Source organism: Streptopelia decaocto (assembly GCF_964273445.1).
Source record: "Streptopelia decaocto genome assembly, chromosome: 11".
NCBI lineage: Eukaryota > Metazoa > Chordata > Aves > Columbiformes > Columbidae > Streptopelia > Streptopelia decaocto.
Window position 1 is genome coordinate 16346796 of NC_138666.1, and position 23036 is coordinate 16369831.

Sequence of the window (23036 nt, forward strand, 5' to 3'; positions counted from 1 at the left end):
TCTGAACAAAATGCTTGCTGAATCCTTGCAACATATTAGTGTCCAGTTGCTGCAATAAAAGCTATTAAGTACCTTTTCCAGAAGTTAGGTTTTCTGCATATCATTTTCCAGGCTGCAAATACAAATGGGGCCCTGGGGCAGTCTCCAACAGGAAGCTTCAGTTGGGATTTTACTTAAGGTGTGTAAGTACAATCTCAAAATCACATTTGTGTGTGTGTGTGTTTGTGCTTATTTGTACTAAAAGAGTATTTTTTTTCAGGAATAATTCCACACTATAGTTAAGAGTTCATCAACAGTTGTGTAGCTTAACATTGCTTGGCAAGATCTGACTATCTCAACACTGCCAACTGACTATAACAGAATCCCCTTGAAATACAAACTAAATAGTTATCATCATTTAGACTTTTGCAAATCTCCACAGGACTGGATTATAAACTGCTTATTAAGGATCACAAGAATTTAGCATTCAATGGCAGATAGCTTGGGCCTCTCTCTCAAAAACAAAACACAAAAAAAAATCAACAAAACAAAACAAGAAAAACACCACAACGAAAACCCGAAACCAGCGAACCGACTTTCACATCCCCCGGTGTTCACGGGCTATGGCAGGGGATGGGTTTCCAAGCTGCGCACCGGGCAGGAGCCCAAGGGGGGAAAGCTGGGAGACCCGCGGGCCGCGCACAGCCCCGACCCGACCCCACGCACCGCCCCTAGGCCAGGCAGGAGAACACAGCCGAGCACAGCCCGCGGTCCGAGCCGCACGGGTGCCGGGGAAGCCGCGCTCCACACGAAAGGCGCGAACGCCCCAGAGCCCTCAGCGTTTCACGCCACCAAGTTAAACTCCCGGGTGGCCCAAACAACCGCCCCCTCCCTCAGCGGGCCCCGCCCCCCGGCAGTTCTCGCGAGATCACCGCCACTCCCGGCATCCATTTCGCGGCAGGAGCGAAGGAGGGCGGCTCTGAGGGAAGATGAAGGCGGCGGCCATGTTGGGAGCTTCAGGGCGCTTCTGGTGCGGAGTGTGCTGAGAGAGTCTGCGCAGGGAGAGCCGTCGCTGGGGGATCGGCGGAAGGTTGGGTTCGAAGCGGGAGGAGTAGAGCGCCTACTACGACTCTGAGCTAGGCTTGCTTCGTCGCTTGTATCCGGCTTCAGGAGCGCTCGGCAGGGGAGGAGGGGGGGTGTCCCTGACCGAGGAGCCAGCACCATGAGCGGGGGGACGCCCTACATCGGCAGCAAGATCAGCCTTATCTCTAAGGCCGAGATCCGCTATGAAGGGATCTTGTACACCATCGACACCGAGAACTCCACTGTAGCGCTGGCCAAGGGTAAGGGCCTGGCGGAGCCGAGGGCTGGGCCCTGGCGGCCCAGCAACGCCTGGGCGAGGGGGCGGGAGGGGAGCGGGGCCGCGGGGCGTGCGGTGGCGCAGGAACCGTTGGGGGCCCGTTGGGGATCGAGCAAGAACCTGAAACCGCGGCAGAGTCGTCCGTGGCGTCGTGGCGATGAGGAGGCCCGGGGTGCGAGGGGGAGGCCTGCAGCCTGCCAGGGCCCGGCGGCAGCTGCGAAGGGGCTTGGTGCAGCTTCGGTGAGAGTTGTGGCCGCTGGCGCGTCCTCCCGCCAGCCTCCCCGACGGAGCGGCGGCGGCGGCCCGCGGCGCTTCCCGGCGGAGGGGGAAGTGAGCGGGGTCTGGGACAGTGGCGGGCGCACAGTGGTGCGGAAGCCCCGCATCCGCTGCGCGGCTGCTGCCCCGGCCCCGGGCAGGCGTGTGGTAAGTGCGGACGCGGATGGACCGTCCGAAGAAGGAGCCAGGAGCGTTCCCTGCTTAGGGGCTGCTCAAAGGCGGCCTGAGTAAAGTATGCAGCCGTTAGCGGTGAAAGTAGTCCAGAGTGTATAAAAGGAAATAGGAGGGGGAGGCTCGAAAGAGGATTTCTTTGCATCGTAAAACTTCCAGGATACAGGGCTGTGTACGACTGGACTCTTCTGCATCCTGGGGCATGAGACAACTCGGGTCTGAAGGGGATCCTGTGAGTGCTAGGTTATTAACAAAGGCTGATCGCGAGTTCTTCATTTCAGAGGCACTCTGTGAATCAAAATCGAGTACAGACATTCGCATGCGAATGTATTGGCCAGACAGTATAGGGGTGTGTGTGTGTGTGTGTAGGAAAGTTAGGAAGATGTGCTTACTAAGAAGAGTGTTAGAGACTGGAAAGTAAAAAATGATCTTTGAAACTGGGCTGTTGTGTGTGATAATGCACTCTCAACACAAGTATATTAGCCACGGCAGTGAACGTATAATTTTCACATTAAAAATGAAGTCAGAATTTTAATTAACATCTTTATAATACATTCTCCAAAACTTAATGGTATTTTACTTTACACTTCTTGACTTGTGAAGCATTGCTAAGTAATCTAAATGCATATTTAAAAGCAGAGATTTTATCCAGCCATTAGGTAAGGGGAGAAGTTGCTCCTTGTCTACATTAAATATTTGGGACTGAGAGTATTCTGAACTTCAGTTCTTTTTTGATATGATGGGCTTAGCATCCTAGGATGATGGCAATCTGGTATGTTTTCTGTAGTTTGTGTGTATAATAGTTGGTCTGTGGAGTTGATACTGTGTAGCAGTTTGTTTGCTTTTATCTTGCATTGGCCTTTGTGCTAATTCTTGTTTGTGTGCCTTGTCACTTTAAGGTCCTCTTCTTCCTCCCCTCCTTCCACTGCCCCAAATAATTATTATTTAAGAAATAGATTGCTTTGTTTTGTAAATTCTTATATGTATGCTTTGAAACACGTTACAGTAGGTTTGGTCCCCGGTTTGCATAGTTCATTTATGGGGTGTTTAGTATTCATGATGTGATTTTTATTTATTTCTAAAGTTGCCTTTAGGTTAAACTACCTTGCTGGAATTGCATTGTTTAAAAAGGGCAGCTGGTGGTTTTTCATATGATAAAAAGATGAGCACTATGATTAAAAATAAAGGTTTAGAAATTCCAGTTGCATGCTGTGATTGTTAAGGTTTGTACAAAAGCACTTATAAGAATCCCATCCTTGAGGAGCTTGTGATAGTCTTGCCGTAAATTAGACGGATTTAGTCCTGACCAAGCCAGTGTTTCATGACTTTTCGCAAGCAGTTAAGTCATGTCATGGCATATCTGCCCAAGTTGTACATATTTAGTATGGATCAAACTACAGTTGCAAATCTAATCTACTCTCTTCCCATAGCTCTCATCAGAAATGTAAATCTAAACCATTAAATTTGCTTTAATAAAACTTGGCTGAGTTAGCTGAAGAATGTGTGTTTTGTAATATAATGTCGTGATTCAGAAGAGAATAAACCAGTATTTCTAGGCCACCTGGAACCAAAAATCTTGAGATTAATCTGGAAGCCGGTAACAGCCATATTGGAGTATAAAACAATTCACTGGGCTCATGAACAAAACGCTTAACTCTAGAGTTTTAAAGTTTCTGAATAAATGAATGTTTAGGTCATGTGAATGTGTTATGATAGCAAATACAAATGTGGTTGGTTAATCATGGCCAGGTCTGTATGTGAAAGCAGCAGATCTTCCTTCTAAACTGTCTATAGCTGGAAATACGTTGAGCGTATAATAGTTATCTTTTCTTCCTGTGGTGAGTCCAGAAGTCAAACCAGAACTGTTTGCTGTGGATCTTCACCACAAATGTAAAATTTTCTGTCAGAAAGAGACAAAAAAATCCCCAGAAAATGACTGTCTGCTTTCAGTTGTTCTGCTGTGTAGCTGGCTTCATATGACTGTTACCTGGATTGAGTGGAAGGAGGTTTATCATTATTCACATAATAGCTGAAATCACTGAAATTGTTTGTGACATAAAGCGCAAAAGAAGTAGAATCTGGTTTTGAATGACTGCAGATTTGCTTGGTAGTAGGAGTTCAGTGGGCTAAACTGAAGACTGAGATTAGTCTCATGAAGTTGTATGTGTGGAATGTTTTCATTTATCATAAGTCATCTGGGGTTTTAGACAGAAATAAGATTCTTGGGTTGCTAACAGGGTGCTGATTATAGTCTTCAGATACTGAGGAGCAATCTTCATAGTTCTCTAATGGGCATTTTACTTACAAAGCAGTGATCCTTTCACTAGCGAAAGTTGTGGCCTCTGTGTCATGAGTTAGAGAAAGATAGCAACTGTTTTAAATCAAGTGTAACATTTTTATCCTAAGCTAGAGCCTGATAAGGGAATGCAATGCATCCTTTCACAAAGTATTAAAGTGCTTTGCTATTTAAATAACAGTGAAAATTCCCATCTTTATCAGATTCCAAATATTAAGCAAGCTATACAATTATTTCAGGTTTTTACATACTATTGGTGCATATGTTTTTTGGATTGCCAGCTTTTCTGAGCTGGTCTGTGGAACCAAAACCCACCCACTCATATTCTCAAGCTTCAAGTTAAATTAACTTGGAAAGTTGTTTTAGTTCATACTTCTACTAATTCATACTCAATTTTTTAAACATCATTAAGTCCAACTAATCTAAGAATAGTTAGCACTATTAGGAGTAAAATTTCTTTGCTGTTAAAGTGATTGCTGCCCTACCTGGGCACAGTCATAGAATAATCATGGCTGATTGTGCTTGATCTTTATATGTCACAGCATGAAAAACTAGGTGGGATCTTTCATGTTAGTAGTACATAATGTATTCCTGTTTCAATGCACGAACATAGAGGCATGGATTTTTAATGGAGGTAAACTGAGTAAGGACCACCATATTGGGTCCGAAGAGGCTTTGTTCCTTGCCAGCAGTAGGGAATCCTTAGGCATGTGACTATAAGAAGCAGAAAATTACTTACCATGTCTCTGATAAAATGTATCAGTTTTCACTTTTCAGCTGTTGAACTATTGAGATGTGTGTTTGGAACCATTATAATTAATAGATATTAATAAAATAGCTTTCACTAACTTAAGAAGTCGTTAAACTACTGGTATTTCTGGCATCAGTCATCTGTGATAGTGTTTTCTGGAGTCGAATGGCACATGAAAGATAAAACTTCCCTTTCTTTTAGTCTTTTATACAATATTAATTGGGTGAAAGACTCAAACATAGACGGAAAAAAGTTAAATTCTCGTGAAGACTCAAGCATTTCCTGTAGTTCAAGGGTGGGAGCAGGAATGTGAAGGGTTATGTTTTTATCAAGTTTTTAGAAGTTATTTTTTAGTCAACTGACATGCTCCCTCCATGTCTTGAGGTTTAGGGCATGTGTGCCAAAACAACCCAGTGCATAGTATGTCACAGCAGAAAAATTCTTGTCACAGCCCACTCCTGGCTACTTCCCTCCTATCTATCTCCCTGTTATCTCGCCACCCTTACAAGTAAGGAAATGCAGACTGAATTAACTGTTCTGAAGGCATAAGCTCACCACAACTTTCTCCTTCATGTTAATGCATTCCTGTAGTGTGGTGTGCAGGCATCTGGGCATGCTTACAGGGAAAAGGTGTTGATATTTTAGTCATCATGCTTCTCATAGGTATCTTAAGAGTGGGGAAAGACTGATTTTTCTGTATGTATGTTGTATATGAAGTAAGGCTCCTAAGATTCTGTCAGTAGTGTATAGAGACTGAACTACCCATTTGCAGTATTTTGCATTATATGGGAACAGAGTGCGCTTTTGCTAGTAGAATATATAGCTTGGCTGCTGATTAGCACATTATTTTTAGGTGTTAATCAGCTGGTAATAATTTCTGTTAACTGGCAGGTAAAGTTGCAGTGTTTTACTTGGATGATATAATGGTATAATATAGTAGTGTGCATTAAAATATAGTACAGTGGTAACTTTGAAGTCAGTCAAAATCTGTACAAAAATTTGCTCAGAGCACTTCAATGTGAAATTGGTGGAAATACTTGGGTATAAAGTCACATACATTAATCATGTTAGCCTCAACAGCATTAGCCTCTTTCTAGCTAGTTACTTAAGTGTGTGTATTTACCCTGACAAAAAATTAATTTGCTTTTAACTGTGATGGTTGCCATTTTGTTTGCAAGTCACAGCCAGTTTAGCTCATTTAAAAAGCAAACAAACAAAAGCACAAAACACTTAAATTGACAAGGTAAGATTAAATGGATTTACTGTAGTCCTGGTAAGTGTCATAAGATTATGTTATCATTCACATCCTTATTTTCATTTCCTCTTACTCTTTAATATTTTGCTGCATATGAACCACTGCACCATGTTCTGGAGGAAGGATGTGGTCTGAGGAAATACCCCTAGAGACAGAGCTGGATAAAGCTCTAAGGCTACTGCTCCAATACTGTGTCTTTTTGATTACTTGGCAACTTAGTCTTTCCGAGTATGCAAAACTATGGTAAAAGCTATTTATTTTGAAAATTGTTTGGTACTGGCCACCTTTAATATTAGACTTTTTACTTTAGTGAGCTTAGATTATGTTAAATACTAATCCAGGCTAGGAAAGAAGAGACTGTAAAGTTAGCTATCTCATTGCAAAATATTAAAGTAACATTCAGTTATTTACGTTATACTAATACCTGAAGGACCGAGTTGGGATAGATGCTGCAAAAACATTGAGTAACCCTTATACTGAACTTTGTTGGATTGCCACACATGCACTTCTGGTTCCTTGCTTTAGAAGGAAATTAGATGTGGGGATGGCTTTTGTTCTTGCTTTGTGGTGAGAAAGGAAGGCTGAATCCTGAATCAGAGGAGCTTGCTTACCTCTTTTCAGCAGAGCTAATCTTCATTGGACAAAATTGAGCAATGTCCAATTTTGCAGAAAGTTGCACTAAAACCAGTTTGGTTTGGGGCAGTGGAGAGGTAGAGAGAAAAACAAACCTCTTAGTAGCAACTCTTGATGTGTTTTATTGCAAAACCATTGACGACCTTATCAGTGTCTTGATCTAGTTGCATAGACAGCTGAATATCTTAAAGATAATTTTAAATGTTGGTATTGAAAATACTTACTTTTGATGTTTTCATAATTTTATGAGGGGGAGAAAGAAATTCTTTTTGACATACATTTTATTTCTATCTGAAGGTGAGATGTGATCCTCTAGTGTCTACCCTTTTTTGTGTCGTTGCTACTGCTTAGTTCCTTCACTTTATCTAGGCACTCTGGCCGTTTTTGTGCGCCTTTGTAGGCAGCATGGCTACTAGTGCAACCATTTTGGTGTCGGATAAAGAGAACTCATACAAAATCAACTTGGGTCATACTTCCAGACAGCCAGCAGGTCAAATGGTGGAATGAAGGGCCAAGTTAATTTACTAGTTATCTAATAAATAGAGTATAGGATGACCAGAAAGTGAAGTTGGATCCAGGGTTAAGTCAGTGAAACAGAAAGACAGCAGAATTGAACTACAGTAATACACAGAATCAATTGATAATGTTGTTAAACTGTTGTGTAGTTACTTTGAGTGAAATTCCTGCAAATTCTTCAGCTTCAGGTATCTTTTTCTGTAGCGGAAGAAGAGAAGACAAATGTATCTTGGAGCAGAAGATTGAAATTAACAGTGTATGCCTTTTTACAGTGTTTACATTTTCTAGTACCATTCAGAGCAGACTTTGAGATGCACAGAAATAGAAAAGTTAATTAAATTCAGCTCAGTAGATGATATAACTATGAACAAATAATCGTAACCACTTGATGTAGTGTGGAGTTGATCTCTTTACTCATGAATTATACTTCTCAAAGAGATTTGTAGTACTTGACTGATAAGCTCTGTTTATTCAGTACTAGAAGAACAGTGATGGAAGATGCTTAGTGCAGCCTGAGAAATCTGTATAACTTTATATTGCTCTATAGGAAACTCTGCTTTTTTTTTAGTTATGGTTTTATGGCTGCATATAAGTGCCTAATGATGTCTCAGAATTGTTGATGCATCTGAAAATGGAGGGAAAACTAATTCTGGTAAATTATGCTGAGAAAATGTAAGTATTTTGCTTTAATGTGTACTATCTCACAAAGCAGACAAAAGCCTCCTAAAAGGTTTGAGCAAAGACAGTTGTGAAGGATTGTTAAAGCTGCTGCAAGTTGATGTTCAGTAGAATGGGACTTCGCCCCGCCCCCCCCGGCTCCAGTTTCAATTTATTGTTTATTTTTTGCTTAGAAGACTAGCTCTTGGAGACTTATCTTTTCAGATTTTTTTCATTTGTTTGCTTCATTTTGTATTCACCTAGAGTTGGCAGTCTCGTGAGGGGAAAGTCTTGGAGAGGGTAGTAAAAGCGATGCCAGTGATACAGTGGTAGTGATTATACATAGTGCAAGGGGAAAAGCATTACAAGCTTCATCACTATGCAATCTGAAAACTGTTGGAATGCAGCTAAGTACATACAAATAAACTTAATGTCTTGATAAGTTGCACACTGTGCAGGTCTACTTAGGGAGATGGTTATGCCCCAGTGAGTTTACTTAATTTGGCAGGGATAATATGAAACCTACAGCAGCATCAAGAGTGCATTTTGCGTAGTGAAAATTGTCTACACATACAACGGAATTCCTAATTTTTATCAAAATCTTGATTCAGACCTTGAATCTATTAAAAATAACTTTGCTTTAGGTGTTTTTAATATTCTAATTTCTAGTGGTATTAGCATTGTTTTTTCCTGATTTGTAAGTTTATGTCCAGAAAGTGTTAACTTTAGCAAAAAACTGCTTTGCTGCTTCCCCTTATACTCAAAAAAGCAGTTGAAACATTCAACATGTGAGTGATACCGTAAGTTGTGTTTTAGTAAGGAAGATAAGAGTTGTCTTTCTGCATGATTTTTTTTTTTAGCTGAAATTTATAAGGTCAAGTGACTTATTTATGTCTGAGCAGTTGATAATGGCAAAGAATGTGCTGCCTGTTTAATAAGTTGTTGTTTTTTCCCAACAGAATTGTATTTTTTTTAATTTAAAGCTATTGGTCTCTGCAGTGTATTTGGAACCTTTTTGTTGACTGTGGGGCATTGTTATTTTTTTCTCCCTTCTCAATTTTGCAGTTCGCTCCTTTGGTACAGAAGATAGACCAACTGATAGACCTATACCACCTCGTGATGAAGTCTTTGAGTATATTATATTCCGTGGCAGTGACATTAAAGACCTAACTGTCTGTGAGCCACCAAAGCCTCAGTGTTCTTTGCCACAGGACCCTGCTATTGTTCAGGTAAGTAAAAACATATTTTTGGATGTTTGTTGCTGATGATATAACCTGGTAGCTTTAAGTGCTCTGTAGCTGAGTGCTTAAAAATTAAAAATGTTTGTTGCTGTACAGTTCACAACCCGATGTAAATAACTTCAGAAAGATTTTCCTCTTTTGAATCATGCCCTTAACGGTGAAAATCAAGGTTGAAATCTAACTCTAGCACAATGCACTGGATATCAAAGTTGCCTGTTTTTCAAAAACAGCTTGTGACTTTTGGTAGACCTTAATGCCTTTTTTGAAAGGTACTTCGCTTAGGAGGACACATATGCAAGACTTCTTGGAAAGATGAGACTCGTTTTAAGTCAAATAGAGTAGATGCTGAAACTTCCCCAAATCATTAGTGATTTGGTTGGTTTGTTTTCTTTTTGATATTAATGTTCAACTTTTTTTTTTACTGACTATGGCTATAAAAGTGTTTCATCTAGCTACGTGTTTTTAAAAGGACTTCATACTGAAGAGAAGTTGTTTGAAAACGGAATACTTGGTTGCTGAAGGGAAAGCAACTTACAACTTGAAGCCTTCAGGATTAATCTTATTTTGTAGTTCGTGGACTGACTGATATAGGTATTTTTCATCTCTGAAATTTGTTGGCTTGTTGATTGTGCTTGTGGGATGTCTTGAAATCATCCCTGAGAGCAAGATGGAAGTTATTTGTTCAAATAGAATTTGATAATTCCATGTTAAGTGTTTACATTTCTAACATTTAACTATTCTATAAGATAAAAATCTTGATGCTTCTTTACAAAATACCCTTGTAATCCTCTACGGTCTTTTGTTAAATCGGTCTTTTGTTAAATCGGGTGCAGCTCCTTCTGTTGGAAGTAGTTGAGAGCTGTGAAATATTATTACTGCTAGCCCCAATAATAGTAATGACCCCACCCTCCTCCATTATGTTTGAGTCTTTCATTGTTCATGTGGTTTTTGAAACTTTAGGGAAGAAGATTTGACATTTTCCAAGTTTGCCAATAAAAGCTTATACAAATGTTTGACAAGAGAGTCCAGTCTCTGAGATTCTAGGGAAAAGATTGCAAAATGTTGTGGTACTGTTTTTGCAAGTTTCTGATACTGGGAGGGTAGAAGTGCTTTCTAAACTGTGGACATACTTGTGGCAATGTTTTCTGCAAGTTGTTGTCTGCTTTGGGTTTTCATGCAGAGTAATATATGTAATTCATTATTTTTGTGCTGTCTTTGCTTCTGTGTTAAAGCGGTTAAATTCTTGTTGCTCTAAGAAACAACTTTACAAATGTTAAGGTCTTTATACGTATTAGCTGCAGTGGTGGAATTAGGTTAAATTTAACAAGTGGTTTGAGAGTTTCTGCATTTCTTGCATTGCAGAACCATTTTCTACTTTTTGTGTAAACATTAATTTCTGCAAGTGTGTTTTGTCTCTAGTCTTCACTAGGATCTTCGACTACATCTTCATTCCAGTCTGTGGGGTCCTATGGTCCTTTTGGCAGGATGCCTGCATACAGTCAGTTTAGTCCAAGCCCACTGGTGGGGCAGCAGTTTGGCGCTGTTGGAGTTGGTATGTTCATTTTTATTAGTTGGTGTTTTCCTATAAGTGAAGTTGTATGTGTGTGCATCAACAGTGATCGGTGCTTATAATTCCATCAGCATCTTAAGGGTGGATCCAAAGTCTTCAATCTGTATCAGTTCCACAGTTTAGTTCAAAAGTACAGAGCTTTTCATTGCCTTTGCAGCTCAAATCAAAGCAGTTGTGATTGAGAGCTGAACACCCTGTCTCAGAGGGAAGAGTGCCTAGAGGTTCCTGTATTCGTGAACTCATTCTTTATCATATATATTCATTACATTAATCATGTATTCATTACATTTCACAAGTGGTAGAGGCAGTTCTTCCACAAAAGCTCCATAGCTGTGCTGTGGACACCTGGTATCCCAGGCTGACCAGGTAGTGTTGTGCCTTAACTGAGGGGTATGGCTTATTCAGCAGGACATGTGCCAGCACCGTCCTCCTCGGGATGTTAGCCTGGCATGAAGTATGTGCTTGAAGTATTTGTGAGCTGCATGGGTTAGTTGCTCCCTTGTACCGCAGATGCTTTCTGAGACTCACCAACCAACTTTTATTCCTCCCTTAAAGTTTTTTATTTCCGTTTTTAGTTTTTCACATTGGAACTTTCACTCTTGTAACTGTTACGACAACAGTGTTACTCCTGGTACTGTAAATGTTTGCCATGTGAAAGGAAAGCTGTAGAATTGGCCATAACTTGATATCCGTTCATAAGATGTGACAGTCATATTTATGCTTAAAAGATGCTAAGTGGAAATATATACAAATACCATTTGTTTATTTCTCTGTAAGATGCTGTCATTACTATGCTGCTTTAGTACTTGTAATACTGAAGTTAGCAGTGCTCTTTTAATTTTTTTTTTTTAGATAAAAAGCATCAAGATATTAGTGTTACCAACTTACTATGACTGCACAAATTACATTGAACTTAAAGTGTATAGGAAAGGCAAACTTGTGTGTATTCTACAATAACTGCCTAATATGACTTCAGTAATCATTTAGTGCTAATTAAAAAAAATATATACAGAAAAAAAAATCATAAACAGGGTTTTACAATTGTATTATTTCTTTCAAAGCAGGAGGCTCTTTAACATCTTTTGGAACAGACTCGTCAGGCAGTGCTAGCATGTCCCAAAGCACTGCAGTTGGTTCTGCTTTTACAACAGATGCAAGATCACTAAAAACACAAATGTCTCAAGGTAAATCTTTTTAAGAAGTCTTTGATCTTTTTTGACCAGTTGTGCCTTGGTGATTTAGGTGGTTGCCTGAAATGCTGAGCAAACAGCTAAATTCTATCATGAAAACACTTGGTATCAAAACCTGAAAGCACTGAACAGCTTCGTACCTCTCTTTAAATGTGTTTTCCTGTGTGTGTGCATGTTGCGTAGGTAACTGTAAGCAATGCATTTGTTATCCTTAAAGCTTCTGTTTTGAGGAGCAGGACTTCAGTTGAATAATATTAGCAAGTAGGTGCATAGGGAAATTCGATATCTAGTTTTATTGTTAGCATGACAAAATGCAAGGTACTTCATGCTGATTGAATTGTTAAGTCACTCAGCCTATAATTTTAAAATCTATTCCTAATGGTATTTTTTTAAAATGTATATTTACATAAATAATGCTAATAGCAGATGTGATTGCCTGTAGAGATAATAACAGGACAGTTAAGTCAGCTTAATAGTATAGAAACTGTATGAGTAGTTTTTGTAATATTGGAAAAAGAAACTAAAACCAAAAAGGAAATTCTTGGTGCTTTTTGGGTGGTGAAGAAAAAAAGAAATTAAGTGTTGAGCACCTTCACCCTCACTTTTCATGCACATATGTTAAGATTGCTCTTCAAAATCCAAAAGGTGTTATTTCCTGCTCTTCCACTTTCATTGCTGCATGTAAAAGTGTGTGCTAAGATATATTCCTAGTGCCATTTTTAAGTTTATGTAGTAGTATTAAAAGGCAAAACACTTTATTTTACTTACAGCAAACAGGTTTTTTCCTAAATTCTAGTTGAGATTTGTTTGCCAATTAGGACTGCTTTCTAGAATTGGTTGAGTGGATTACCAAAAAGAAGTTCTATTTTGTTGTATTACTTGAAGGGAGCAAAGAGTATGCTGGGCATCTACTGTTTCTCTGTTGAAAGAGTAGCAGCTTGGTTTTCTGTAGGTGAAATTAAAACCTCTGTAATTATTAAACTTGATGTATGACACATGCTCTGCATGAACGCACATTCTGCCACAAAATTTCTTGTGGGGCATCAACAAGTTTTGTCTGTGTGTGTTTGCTTTTAAAAATATTTATCATCTTTGTAGGTAATAAGTGTGGTATGGTTGGTTTGGGGTTTTTTCTGTGTGGGTTTTTTTTGTGTTTTTGTTTTTTCTTTTGTTTAGTTTTTTTTTTATGGGATATGACAGTATTCTTTTATTTTACTTACTGGGACTTGAGTCTTATTCTAATTTCTTAGTAGATTTACCTACATGGTGTCATAGACTTGTCTGGCTGGATCAGATGTCTCAATTCTAAACATGCTTCTGGCTCCAATCACTCATGCTGCAAATGGCAATGTGTGAACAGCACGTTGTGGGGAGGCTTTCATAGCTCCTTCATCTGCATTACGCCTCGTACAAGCTCTCACTGTTCATTTATTTTGTGTTGCTCGTACAACAGAGTGCACTAGATTAAATTCAGTTTCAGTGCGATAACTTTATCTTTGCCTTTGGGAGCAGTCACTTTCCACTTGGCTTTCCAAGGAGGCAGAAAGAGCATTTTTACTTCAAATCAAAAAGTTTCATTCCACAGCTAAATGCACATCATGGATGGGTTGGTAGGGATTAATTGTCCTACCCATTTTTTTCTTTTAGACTGGGGGAAGGGAAATTGCTAAATATCCTTCATTCTGGATTAGTGGATCTGTGGGTGCAGAAATATTTATTTCTTCTTTGGACACAGCTATCTTGACTGGTAAGGCAGATAAATCTGTCAGTCTAGATTGGTTGAGAGCAGTTAACTCAAATTTGTGGATGAGAAATAACTCTCTGGGTTTTGGCTTTGTTTTTTTCCAGGTCGTTCAAGCCCTCAGATAGATCATTTGAGGAGGAGCCCCACCATGGAACAAGCAGTGCAAACAGCTTCAGCCCACTTGCCTACTCCAGCACCGGTGGGGAGGAGGAGTCCTGTACCAGCCAGACCTTTGGTGTCTGCTAGCCAGAAATCATTAGAGAATCAAGAGCACAGACGAGGTACCTTTGGATAATTTTCATATGGCTTATTCCATACTCATGTGAAGAGCTCCTTCTAAGGGTAATGTGTAGGATTTCTCCTGCTGTCCGTTACTAGTAGACTGGACAGCAGAGACCTGGATTAATGTTTCTTTTTAAAGTCAAGCATATATTCTATTTTTTTTTTTCTTTTATGGAGTTAAACTTGTGGTTTACTTTTATAGGTCTGGCTTTTTTTGAAATCTGAACTACATAACTATATACAAAAGTATTATCAAAAATACCTAATTGGATAAACAAATCATTTTTTTATTTCCAACTTTAGCTGAAGCACACAAAGTTTCAAGATCAGAAAATGAACTCAGAAATGAAAGCAAACGACAAATTGGTAAATCTTATTTTGAAAAATAGTTATCATCGTCTTCAGACTTCATTAAGTTTTAAAAGTCTGCTAAAATACATCATTTTGTACAGTTCATGAACTGCTAGGACTTCATTTCTAATGTTCAGAGATCTTGCAGTTCCGATTACGGTAGAATTTACGTATTTAGAATGCTCTCACATAGTTGTTTCTAGTGGGTAGCAATAACTTTGCCTTGGGTCAGAATAATACAAGAACAATAAGTCAGCATTAAAGAGAAAATCTTTTCTGGTTGCTCCATATTAAGCAATTTAAATAAAAATGCAACCCGGCCCCCCCGGCAGTATTCATGGATTTATAAACACAACAGCATGAAATAAAACCTGTTACCTATGAAAATACTTGACCAAAAATCCACTACCATTTTAACTCTTCTTCAGAAAGCTTTTAATGACTTCTGGAAAGTCTTTTAGTACCCAAGTTTAGTACTATTATGCTTTCTGTGTCACTGCAACAATTATTTTAAGTGAATTTACAAGTGACGAGCTGCTCCAACAGGACTTTTAACAACACAAATGCAGGAAGAGGATGCATGAAGTCCTAACCTGTTACCTCAGGAATTTAAAAACAAACAAAAAAATAACACAAACCACCTAAATAAACAGCTGCCCCCACTCCCCTCAAAGAAAAACTAATCTACAAAACAAAACCACAAATTTCGCTCTTGTCAGTTCCAGGAGGACCTTCAGCACGGAGAGGCCGTGGTGGTCACAGAGGAGGCCGAGGAAGATTCGGTATTAGGAGGGATGGTCCAATGAAGTTTGAGAAGGACTTTGACTTTGAAAGTGCAAATGCACAATTCAACAAGGAAGAAATTGATAGAGAATTCCATAATAAACTGAAACTAAAAGGTAAACCAATACTTGCTTGTATTGCTGTTTTAATTCTACCTTGGAAAACTTCTAAAAGGCATATCGTACTAACACTTTTTTGCAGTCATTAAAAAAAATCAAGCAGTAAACTGGGATGATCTCTTAATCTAATATTTGCATCAATACTCAGGTTTTGAAAGAGTTTAACTAGCAAATATACATCATGTTCTAACAAGTTTGTTGGTTAAAAGTGCAGATCACTTGAAAAATCTGAATAGTGTTTTTACTTTTGAGTTTTTGAAAAGGTGCAATAGAAGAAAACGTGTTTTATTATTAAGAGACCAAAAGCAATCACAAAAACATGAATTTGGGATCAGAACTTTGCTGGAGGATGCATGAGAGTTCCAATTTAAGAAAGTTTCTATCATTTCTTTGCTTTTGCCCTTTTCCAAAGAAGCACAGGAGTAGTTTAGATCTATGCTGCCAGCACTTTTGTTTCATTTTCTAGCAGGCTTCTGTTTTAATTCCCTCATTCTCTTGCAATCAGCCATCTGTTACACTGCTGCTACTATTTTTGGATGAAATTGCTACAGGTTAATACAAGGAGTTCCCTATTTTGGTAAAAGATTGGCTAAAAGTTGGGAAACAAAAGGTAGGAATAAATATTCACATCTCAGTGTAAAGAAAAACCACAGGTGTAGTACCATATGATTTGTTCTCTGGTGCTTGCCTTCTTTTCTGGATAATTTTTAAATGGTTTTACCTTTTGCTGTTGATACTAATATTTTTCAGAATAATAAAGTGGCAATGGAAAGCTAAAAAGAGCTATAGAAATATTCTGTGAGACAGAGTGGTAATCTTTGTGTGTGTGTATTTTGGAAGTTTATGTACAGCATCATGAGATTTAACCTGTAAAGCATTTAGGAATGAGGCTTTAATATTGTAATAGGTAGTTCTGTTGAACCATCAGCTTCTTTTTCAATGCCAGTCGAAACAGTAAGTTGAACTTCAGGCATTATTAGGAAAGAAATACCATAAAATCAGTTCACAGCATAATAGCTGGGGTGCTGGCCCTGTGTCTTGAAGGAGATAACAGCAAAGCCAGAAGAGAAGGGTAACAGGGATGAGCAGAAACACAGAATGGCTTTTATATGCAGAATGACTAAGTGAGGCTTTGAAGTTTGGAAAGGAAGTAGTGAGTAGGTTATAAAATCAATGGCTATTGAATCCATTCTACCACAGGTCAGTATAGTTTGTGCCTGTTTGCGAATAAGTTAACAGTGCTGTTCTGTTCAGTATGGTGGTCTGGAAGGCTTCTATTTACTTTTATTTTCCAGAAGATAAACTTGAGAAACCAGAGAAGCCTGTAAATGGAGAAGACAAAGGTGACTCAGGTGTTGATACCCAAAATAGTGAAGGGAATGCAGATGAGGAAGATCCGCTTGGACCCAACTGCTACTATGACAAAACCAAATCCTTCTTTGATAACATCTCCTGTGATGACAACAGGTATGGCCTGCAAGGGAAAGCCTGTTAGTCTACTTAATGCATGCTTATGTCAGCACTACTCACTACAGTGCGTTCTGAATTGAAAGTGAGTAAAGCTTATTTCCACATGCAGTGGGCAAAAATAAAATGGGAATATGAAGCACAACATTTCTTTGTAAGTACAATACATTAATAGGAAGACATGTTGAAATGATGTTTTAGAACCATGCTTCCAGAACGGAGTGTACATACCCTAGAAACGCCTTTCCAGATTTACTAAGCTGGCTATTTTGTGTTGCTGCTAAATGACCACTTAAGCTGTGCTTTGGTAATGGTTTCTCAGTAGCCTACATAACTGTCTTGGCCAGTAGTGGGGTTTGAATGGGAAAACAGCATTTCAGGAAAATTGAAGCTTATCTTTCGCTATTGCCTTTTTATTAGACAAGATGTCGTGGATTGTTGACCTGTTGTGAATTACAGGGGGGTTATTGTTTGTTGTACTGACAGCTATTAATAGATAAAGTAACATCTGTAACTGCAAACTCTTACTCTCCCTTGTTTTAAATTGCAGACAGCTTTTATTTATTTATTATATGATGCTGTGTGCAGAGATGCAGGCTGTGTCCATTGTGGGAAACGTCATGATACTGTAACATACCTCTTTTCATTGAGTTAAATTATTTGTGTCAGATACCTAGATTCTTGCAGAAGGGATAATGCGGAGATTTACAATGTGATTAATGTATCATTTTTCATTTCATGGGCTTTCTGGCAATACTAACTAATCCAGGCAGTCTCCCTTCTGAAGTGGGTTTTAAAGCAATCCTTGTTCCTTCTGTGTGGCAGAGAGCGGCGACCCACCTGGGCTGAGGAAAGAAGATTAAATGCCGAGACCTTTGGAATACCGCTGCGTCCCAATCGTGGCCGTGGGGGTTACAGAGGCAGAGGAGGCATTGGCTTCCGAGGTGGAAGAGGACGAGGAAGTGGAAGAGGTGGCTTCACTGCCCCTCGAGGATTTCGTGGTGGATTCAGAGGAGGTCGTGGAGGCAGGGAGTTTGCCGACTTTGAATATAGGGTAAAATATACTTAATTCATGTTGAACTAGAATTTCTTGCATAATATTTTGCAGGTCTCTGAGCTACTTAATTGACAGTCCATTAATGCTGAAATTTTAGTTACATAGCATCATTTTACTATCAACATCAACCAAAACTAAAAGCTACATTTCTTCACACGTCCTAAATGTTTGTTCTATAGCTGGAATTGGAGGGGGGTGGTCAGAAATTAAAAGTTCTGCACATTTAATCCAAGTTTTGCAAATGTGAATTGTGGGCATTTTTTCTAAGCAATATTGTAAAATGTAAAGATTGAGAGGGAGTAATTTAACTTAGTTCTAGTGTGCCACAAACATTTTTGAGTTCTTTGTGAATGAATTGGCACAAAGCCTATAGACTTCCAAGGTCCTAAATAACCCCTCAAACAGATTAATTGAAGTTACTGAAGCATAGTGATGACCCTTTGCAAAAGAAGATAAAAGAAATTTGAGTTCTGTAAGGTCATGTTACACACTTCGTTTTCTTTTTTTTTTAATATAATTTTACATAATTATATCCAATAGCAGTTGGGAAATCTAGGGCAGAATTGACTTTTTTTTCAGCCAGTGATTCAACTCAGGGAGCTGAGGAACTAAGGGAGACTAGGCATAAAACCTTCAAAAGAAGGGACTTCTGTCTGTCCCATGAAGTGTTTTTAAAATATTAAAATAAGTACTACTAGTTTAGTTAAATATGAACAAAGCTGAAGTTCCTTTAAATGTTATGCAGAAGCCACCATGTCAGGTTTGCTGACTGAAGTAACCTGCTATACAAACACGCTTTCATCATCACATAAGCATAGAAATCATTTGCAACAATTAGTCCTATGATTTAAATAACTTTTTGTTAGCTGAGCATGAATTGAAATGAGGGGTTAAAGATCAAAGATTTGAATTTCTGAAGGAAGGAATTTCACAGCCTTGCAGACAAGTAGGAGGTGGTGTAATGACCAAGGCTTTGTGTGCCAGACATGTAGTCAGAGTGAGGAGTGGGCACGGGCCTGAGGGTGCTTCGCCCAGATGCTGACCTGATCCCATGGGAGGTCTCCTGTGAATGCAGAAGATGGGAAGTAGCCATCACAGTGCATCTTCTCCCAGTGCTGTTGTCCAGATTGATTTGTGGTTTCTGTTTTGCAAAATGAATTTTAACATTCTACTCTTGTTCCCTCTAGAAAGACAACAAAGTTGCTGCATAGTCTACAAGAGAGCTGAAACCGGGTGAACGTCTAGATCGTCTTGATCCATAGAATTAGTTTCAATCTCTGCAAAGAATGAAGTTAATTTGCTGTATACTTGTCACCAGCACTGGGATTTAACTATTTAATTTCAAAGGGGTGTGATGCAGTTACTTTTGAAAAATGGCCATCTTTAAAAGCAGTGAGCATTAAATATATTTGAGACAGAAGGATAAGTAATTTCTTATGTATAGTTAATTATAAAGCAGTACTTCGATGGAGTTTAAGTATTTTTTCATCACTGAAAGGATTTTTCTTATTACTAAACTGTATTTGATAATTGCTTCAAGTTGTAAGGACAATTGTATGCAGAAGGCCGTTGATACTGTGAGTGTTTTGATCCACTGAAGGTTGTTTTTTGGAAATCCTGTAATATCCCTTTGAGATAGTTGTACTTTTATCAACTAGGGTGCTGGACAGTAGAAAACTTGCTTTGTCAGTCAAATATGTACACACAGTAAATACTGTTTCTTAGGCAAAGGAAACTTTTTATATAGTTGTAAAATTCCATTATATCCCATTGCCAAAGAAACATTACAAACTTTGTATAGCTGTATAAAAAGCGACTAATTTTTTAAAGAATAAACATTTTTAAGTCGGCAAACATACTGTGTTATTGCAAAAGTGGATATGCTGAAGAACACTGAATTAGTTGGTTTTGTTTTCTTTAGCAGCTTTTCAAGGCTTAAATGTTTGATTTTTTTTTTTTTTTAATATATTTGGACTATAATGAAGATTTGAAAATGTTCTTCCATTACACAAAACTGGATACACTCTTCACTTCTCTTGCGAGAGTTTGATTTTTGTAGTTTCTGGCATATCACAGGATTTGACCAAATTAAGGAGATATTTTCAAATAAGGAGAAGATAATTTTTCGTATGTCACAAATTGCAATTAATTTTACTTAGTGATAAATATTAACTTTTTTTTTTAAATAATGGACCAGGCACACGAGTGATTGTGGTTCTCCTGGAATGCCTGGGACAAACGTATGTCTCCATTTGTCAATTCTTGAAATGTTAACTTTGTTGTAATACCTGTAGACATAAGCAATTTAAAGAATTCTTAGTGTTTGAAGTTGTTTGCATTTTGATAGACAATAGCTTGGAGACATTAAGACTCTGCTTCTAAGACCGTCAAGTCACAAATGACATAGAATGGACTTTTTGCCAATTCTGAATGACTAGTTACAACTTTTTGATATGCTGAGATAGAAACCTGGTCATTTGTGTCTGTATATGTATATGAAGGCCACAGGAATAAAGGGATCCAAAGATTAAACCATTTTGATCTAAATTGCTGATTTTTTCTTTTTTTTTTTTTTAATTTCGAAATGTTCAGTGGTGATAAGATGTGGAAAACTGCACTGTTGGAAAATTGGAATATTTAAAAGTGGTTGATAGAATCTTAATTTTATAACTTTTGTATAGCACTACAAGGAAGTATTTTGTAATTGGTTTCCTTATTAAGGTCAAGTATTTGGCAACCGTAGAAGTTAGATAATATTGTTTAGTAATGTTTTTTGCATGTTAACAACAACGCCTTTTGGGATCCACAAATCATGGTTCTGAGCAGCTGTGGAGGTTTTTGGGCATAGAGGCAGGTGCTGTGCTGTTGCAATACTGTACGAGGTGTCCCAGGCTTATTTAACACGATGAATTGTAAATACCAACGCCCGGCGCTGTCAGGGAATGAATTTCAGTCCCTCCCGGAACGGGGGGCGGGAGGGGGTGCTCGGTTCCTTCGGTGTACCTTGCTCCACGGAAGTGAGGGTGTCTCTTTTTTTATTTTAAACCAGAATAAACTGTTCAATAAAACCAGTCTCTCGGGAGTTATTTCTGGTGCCTGGCGGTGCTGGAGCGGTTCGGAGGGAGGTTCCCGGGGCTCTGTGTCCCGCGGGCCCGGGCTGGCGGGAGCTCGTTCCGCTCCCGCGCTGTTTTCCGGCGGGGGGCGGTGACCGGGCGGCGCTGCCGCACCCGCCTCGCGCCCCGCCCGGCTGCGAACGTGCCGGGGCGCGCGGCGGCCGCCAGCGGCTGCGTACGAGGTGAGACGTACGCGAGCCGCGCTCGGCAGCCAATCAGAGCCTGCGGTGGGCGGTGCCGCCGGGTCCAGTCAGCCCCGGCGCCATGTCGGTGGCGTTCGTGCCCGAGCGGCTGCGCGGGAAGGCGGAGGTGAACCAGGAGACGCTGCAGCGGGTGAGCGCGGGCGTGAGGGACCGTGGTGGCGGCGGGGGCGGCGGGGGCGGCACGGGCGCTCCCGGCTCGGCTGAGGCAGAGCCGGCCCCAGCGGCCTCGGCGGGGCGGGGGCGGCGGGCCGCGGCGGGCGGTGACGCGGCGCTCCTGTGCTCCAGCTGCTGGAGGAGAACGACCAGCTGATCCGGTGCATCGTGGAGTACCAGAGCAAGGGCCGGGCCACCGACTGCGTGCAGTAAGTGATCGCGGCTCGGGCGGCTCCGCACGGGAGCGGAACGCGGCTCCTGCTCTCCGGAGCTGTTCTGACGTAAAAACAAAATGCGGTTGTGCTTCCCGAGAGGCTTCCCAAAAAATATTGACACAGCTCTGTAAAGCAGAAATGGCGCTGTATGGGATAGATCCGCTGCCTGCTCCTGGCTGTTGTGTGTCCCTCTGGAGACCAGCTGTGCTGGGCGGGCTCCTGGGTGCGTGCAGAGCGCGGAGCGCTGTTGGCGGAACCGTGGGGCCGCTCGGCTGTGGCTCCGCAGCCGCTCGGCGCTCGCACGGGCGGAGGAGCCGGGGCCAGCGGGACTGGCGGCGGTGCCGGGCGGGGGTGTCCCCTCCTGCCCCGAGCTGCCCTTCTGCGTCTTTCCAGTGTTGGTTACACAAAGATCTTAACACGCGTGCTCACTGTCCAAGTTGGTAAGTAGAAGGTGCTTTGTTAGAGGGCAGTTCAGGGCGGTGTAGTGGGCTTCAGAGCAAAAACAGGATATGGAGGGGTTTGCCCTGATTCATTTTTTAATTATTTTTAGCTTGCTATTTATTTCTTTCCCTAACGGCAAATATTGATCAGATTTTAAAAGTCACTATTAAAGTGTGAGCAGTTTGCTTGAAAAGAACACATTTCCCACATCCTGTGTTTCTTCCTCTCGTAGGTACCAGCATATTCTGCATAGAAACCTCATTTATTTAGCTACAATTGCTGATGCGACACCACCCAGCACGCAGAAGACTGTAGACTGACTGCGCATACCTGGACACAAGCAGTGATGCTTTAAGCGTCTGTAGAAATATTTAGTCTAGAGTCCCATTTTGAGAGCTCAGAAGGTCTTGAAAGGCAGGTAAAAAGTCATCTATACTTTCACAATAGAAACATGACTCTAGTTTTTTATATAATATTAGGCTATATTTTTTTCCATTACTGTGAGCAGAACTAAAGGGTGATAATTATTTTTCACGCTTCCTTTTTCCCCTGAAGAACTCCATGTAGTATAATTCTGAAAACAGCCTGGTTGTCAGGACAGCAGCACCAGAGATGCCTTTGGAAGGCTCTTGCAGTCTCATTGAAGCAGAGGCTGTTTCATGACTGTGGTTGTACAATACAGGGCACACATTTAGCTAGGCAGCTTCTCCCTCCAACATGACACAGTCAATCATATATTGCCAAATATAGAAGCAATAGACTGGTTTGTATCTTGTATCGTAGGAATTGTGGTTAATAAACTAAAAGTGTTCTTTGTAAGTCATAGTATATTCTGGATTAATGTCATGTGCTAATGAAGAAGCAGCTCAGTGATTTAGCAAAATAGAAATGTTAACTTTTTCAGGGAAAGATGGGACTGTTGCATAACTTGGTGCAATTAAATGCAAGGGAGAAATCGAGCCTTTATTTCAGTGAGAGAAGGCAGGGTGTTTGCCCTAGTTGTGTCAAGACTTTTCCTTTTTGCTTGAAATGCTCTGTACTGCAGACTCTGTAAACAAGTAAATTCTTGTATGATCAAAATGGATTCATGCGCTTCCTGGGTATTTGTTGCATTCACAATCAGCCGTATGCTTGTGTATTCTCAGCCAGAGCGAGCACAGCGTATTTGCACTCAGTGCATTTCGGCAGCATGATTAACATACACTAATAGCCT

The 23036-nt window shown here is 40.2% G+C and overlaps 2 protein-coding genes across 4 annotated transcripts; both read left to right on the forward strand.

The window, feature by feature from the left end:
- Positions 1-939: 939 nt before the first annotated feature.
- Positions 940-22907, forward strand: LSM14A (LSM14A mRNA processing body assembly factor). 3 transcript variants are annotated; one of them, XM_082062527.1, is made up of 11 exons: positions 940-1322; positions 8960-9123; positions 10555-10687; positions 11767-11889; positions 13744-13920; positions 14225-14287; positions 14992-15171; positions 16470-16641; positions 17467-17695; positions 18886-21144; positions 22056-22907. In XM_082062527.1, exons 1-10 carry the CDS (start codon positions 1202-1204, stop codon positions 18907-18909), a joined length of 1386 nt encoding a protein of 461 aa, XP_081918653.1. In that variant the 5' UTR covers positions 940-1201; the 3' UTR covers positions 18910-21144; positions 22056-22907. The 3 variants fall into 3 exon arrangements, with proteins under 3 accessions (XP_081918653.1, XP_081918654.1, XP_081918655.1); XM_082062528.1 differs by having other exon boundaries at positions 11770-11889; XM_082062529.1 differs by lacking the exon at positions 14225-14287.
- On the forward strand, positions 21004-22907 carry SS18L2 (SS18 like 2). The gene is made up of 3 exons (XM_082062530.1): positions 21004-21144; positions 21300-21376; positions 22056-22907. The coding sequence occupies exons 1-3, from the start codon at positions 21076-21078 to the stop codon at positions 22141-22143; spliced, it is 234 nt and encodes a 77-aa protein (XP_081918656.1). The 5' UTR covers positions 21004-21075; the 3' UTR covers positions 22144-22907.
- Positions 22908-23036: the final 129 nt, after the last annotated feature.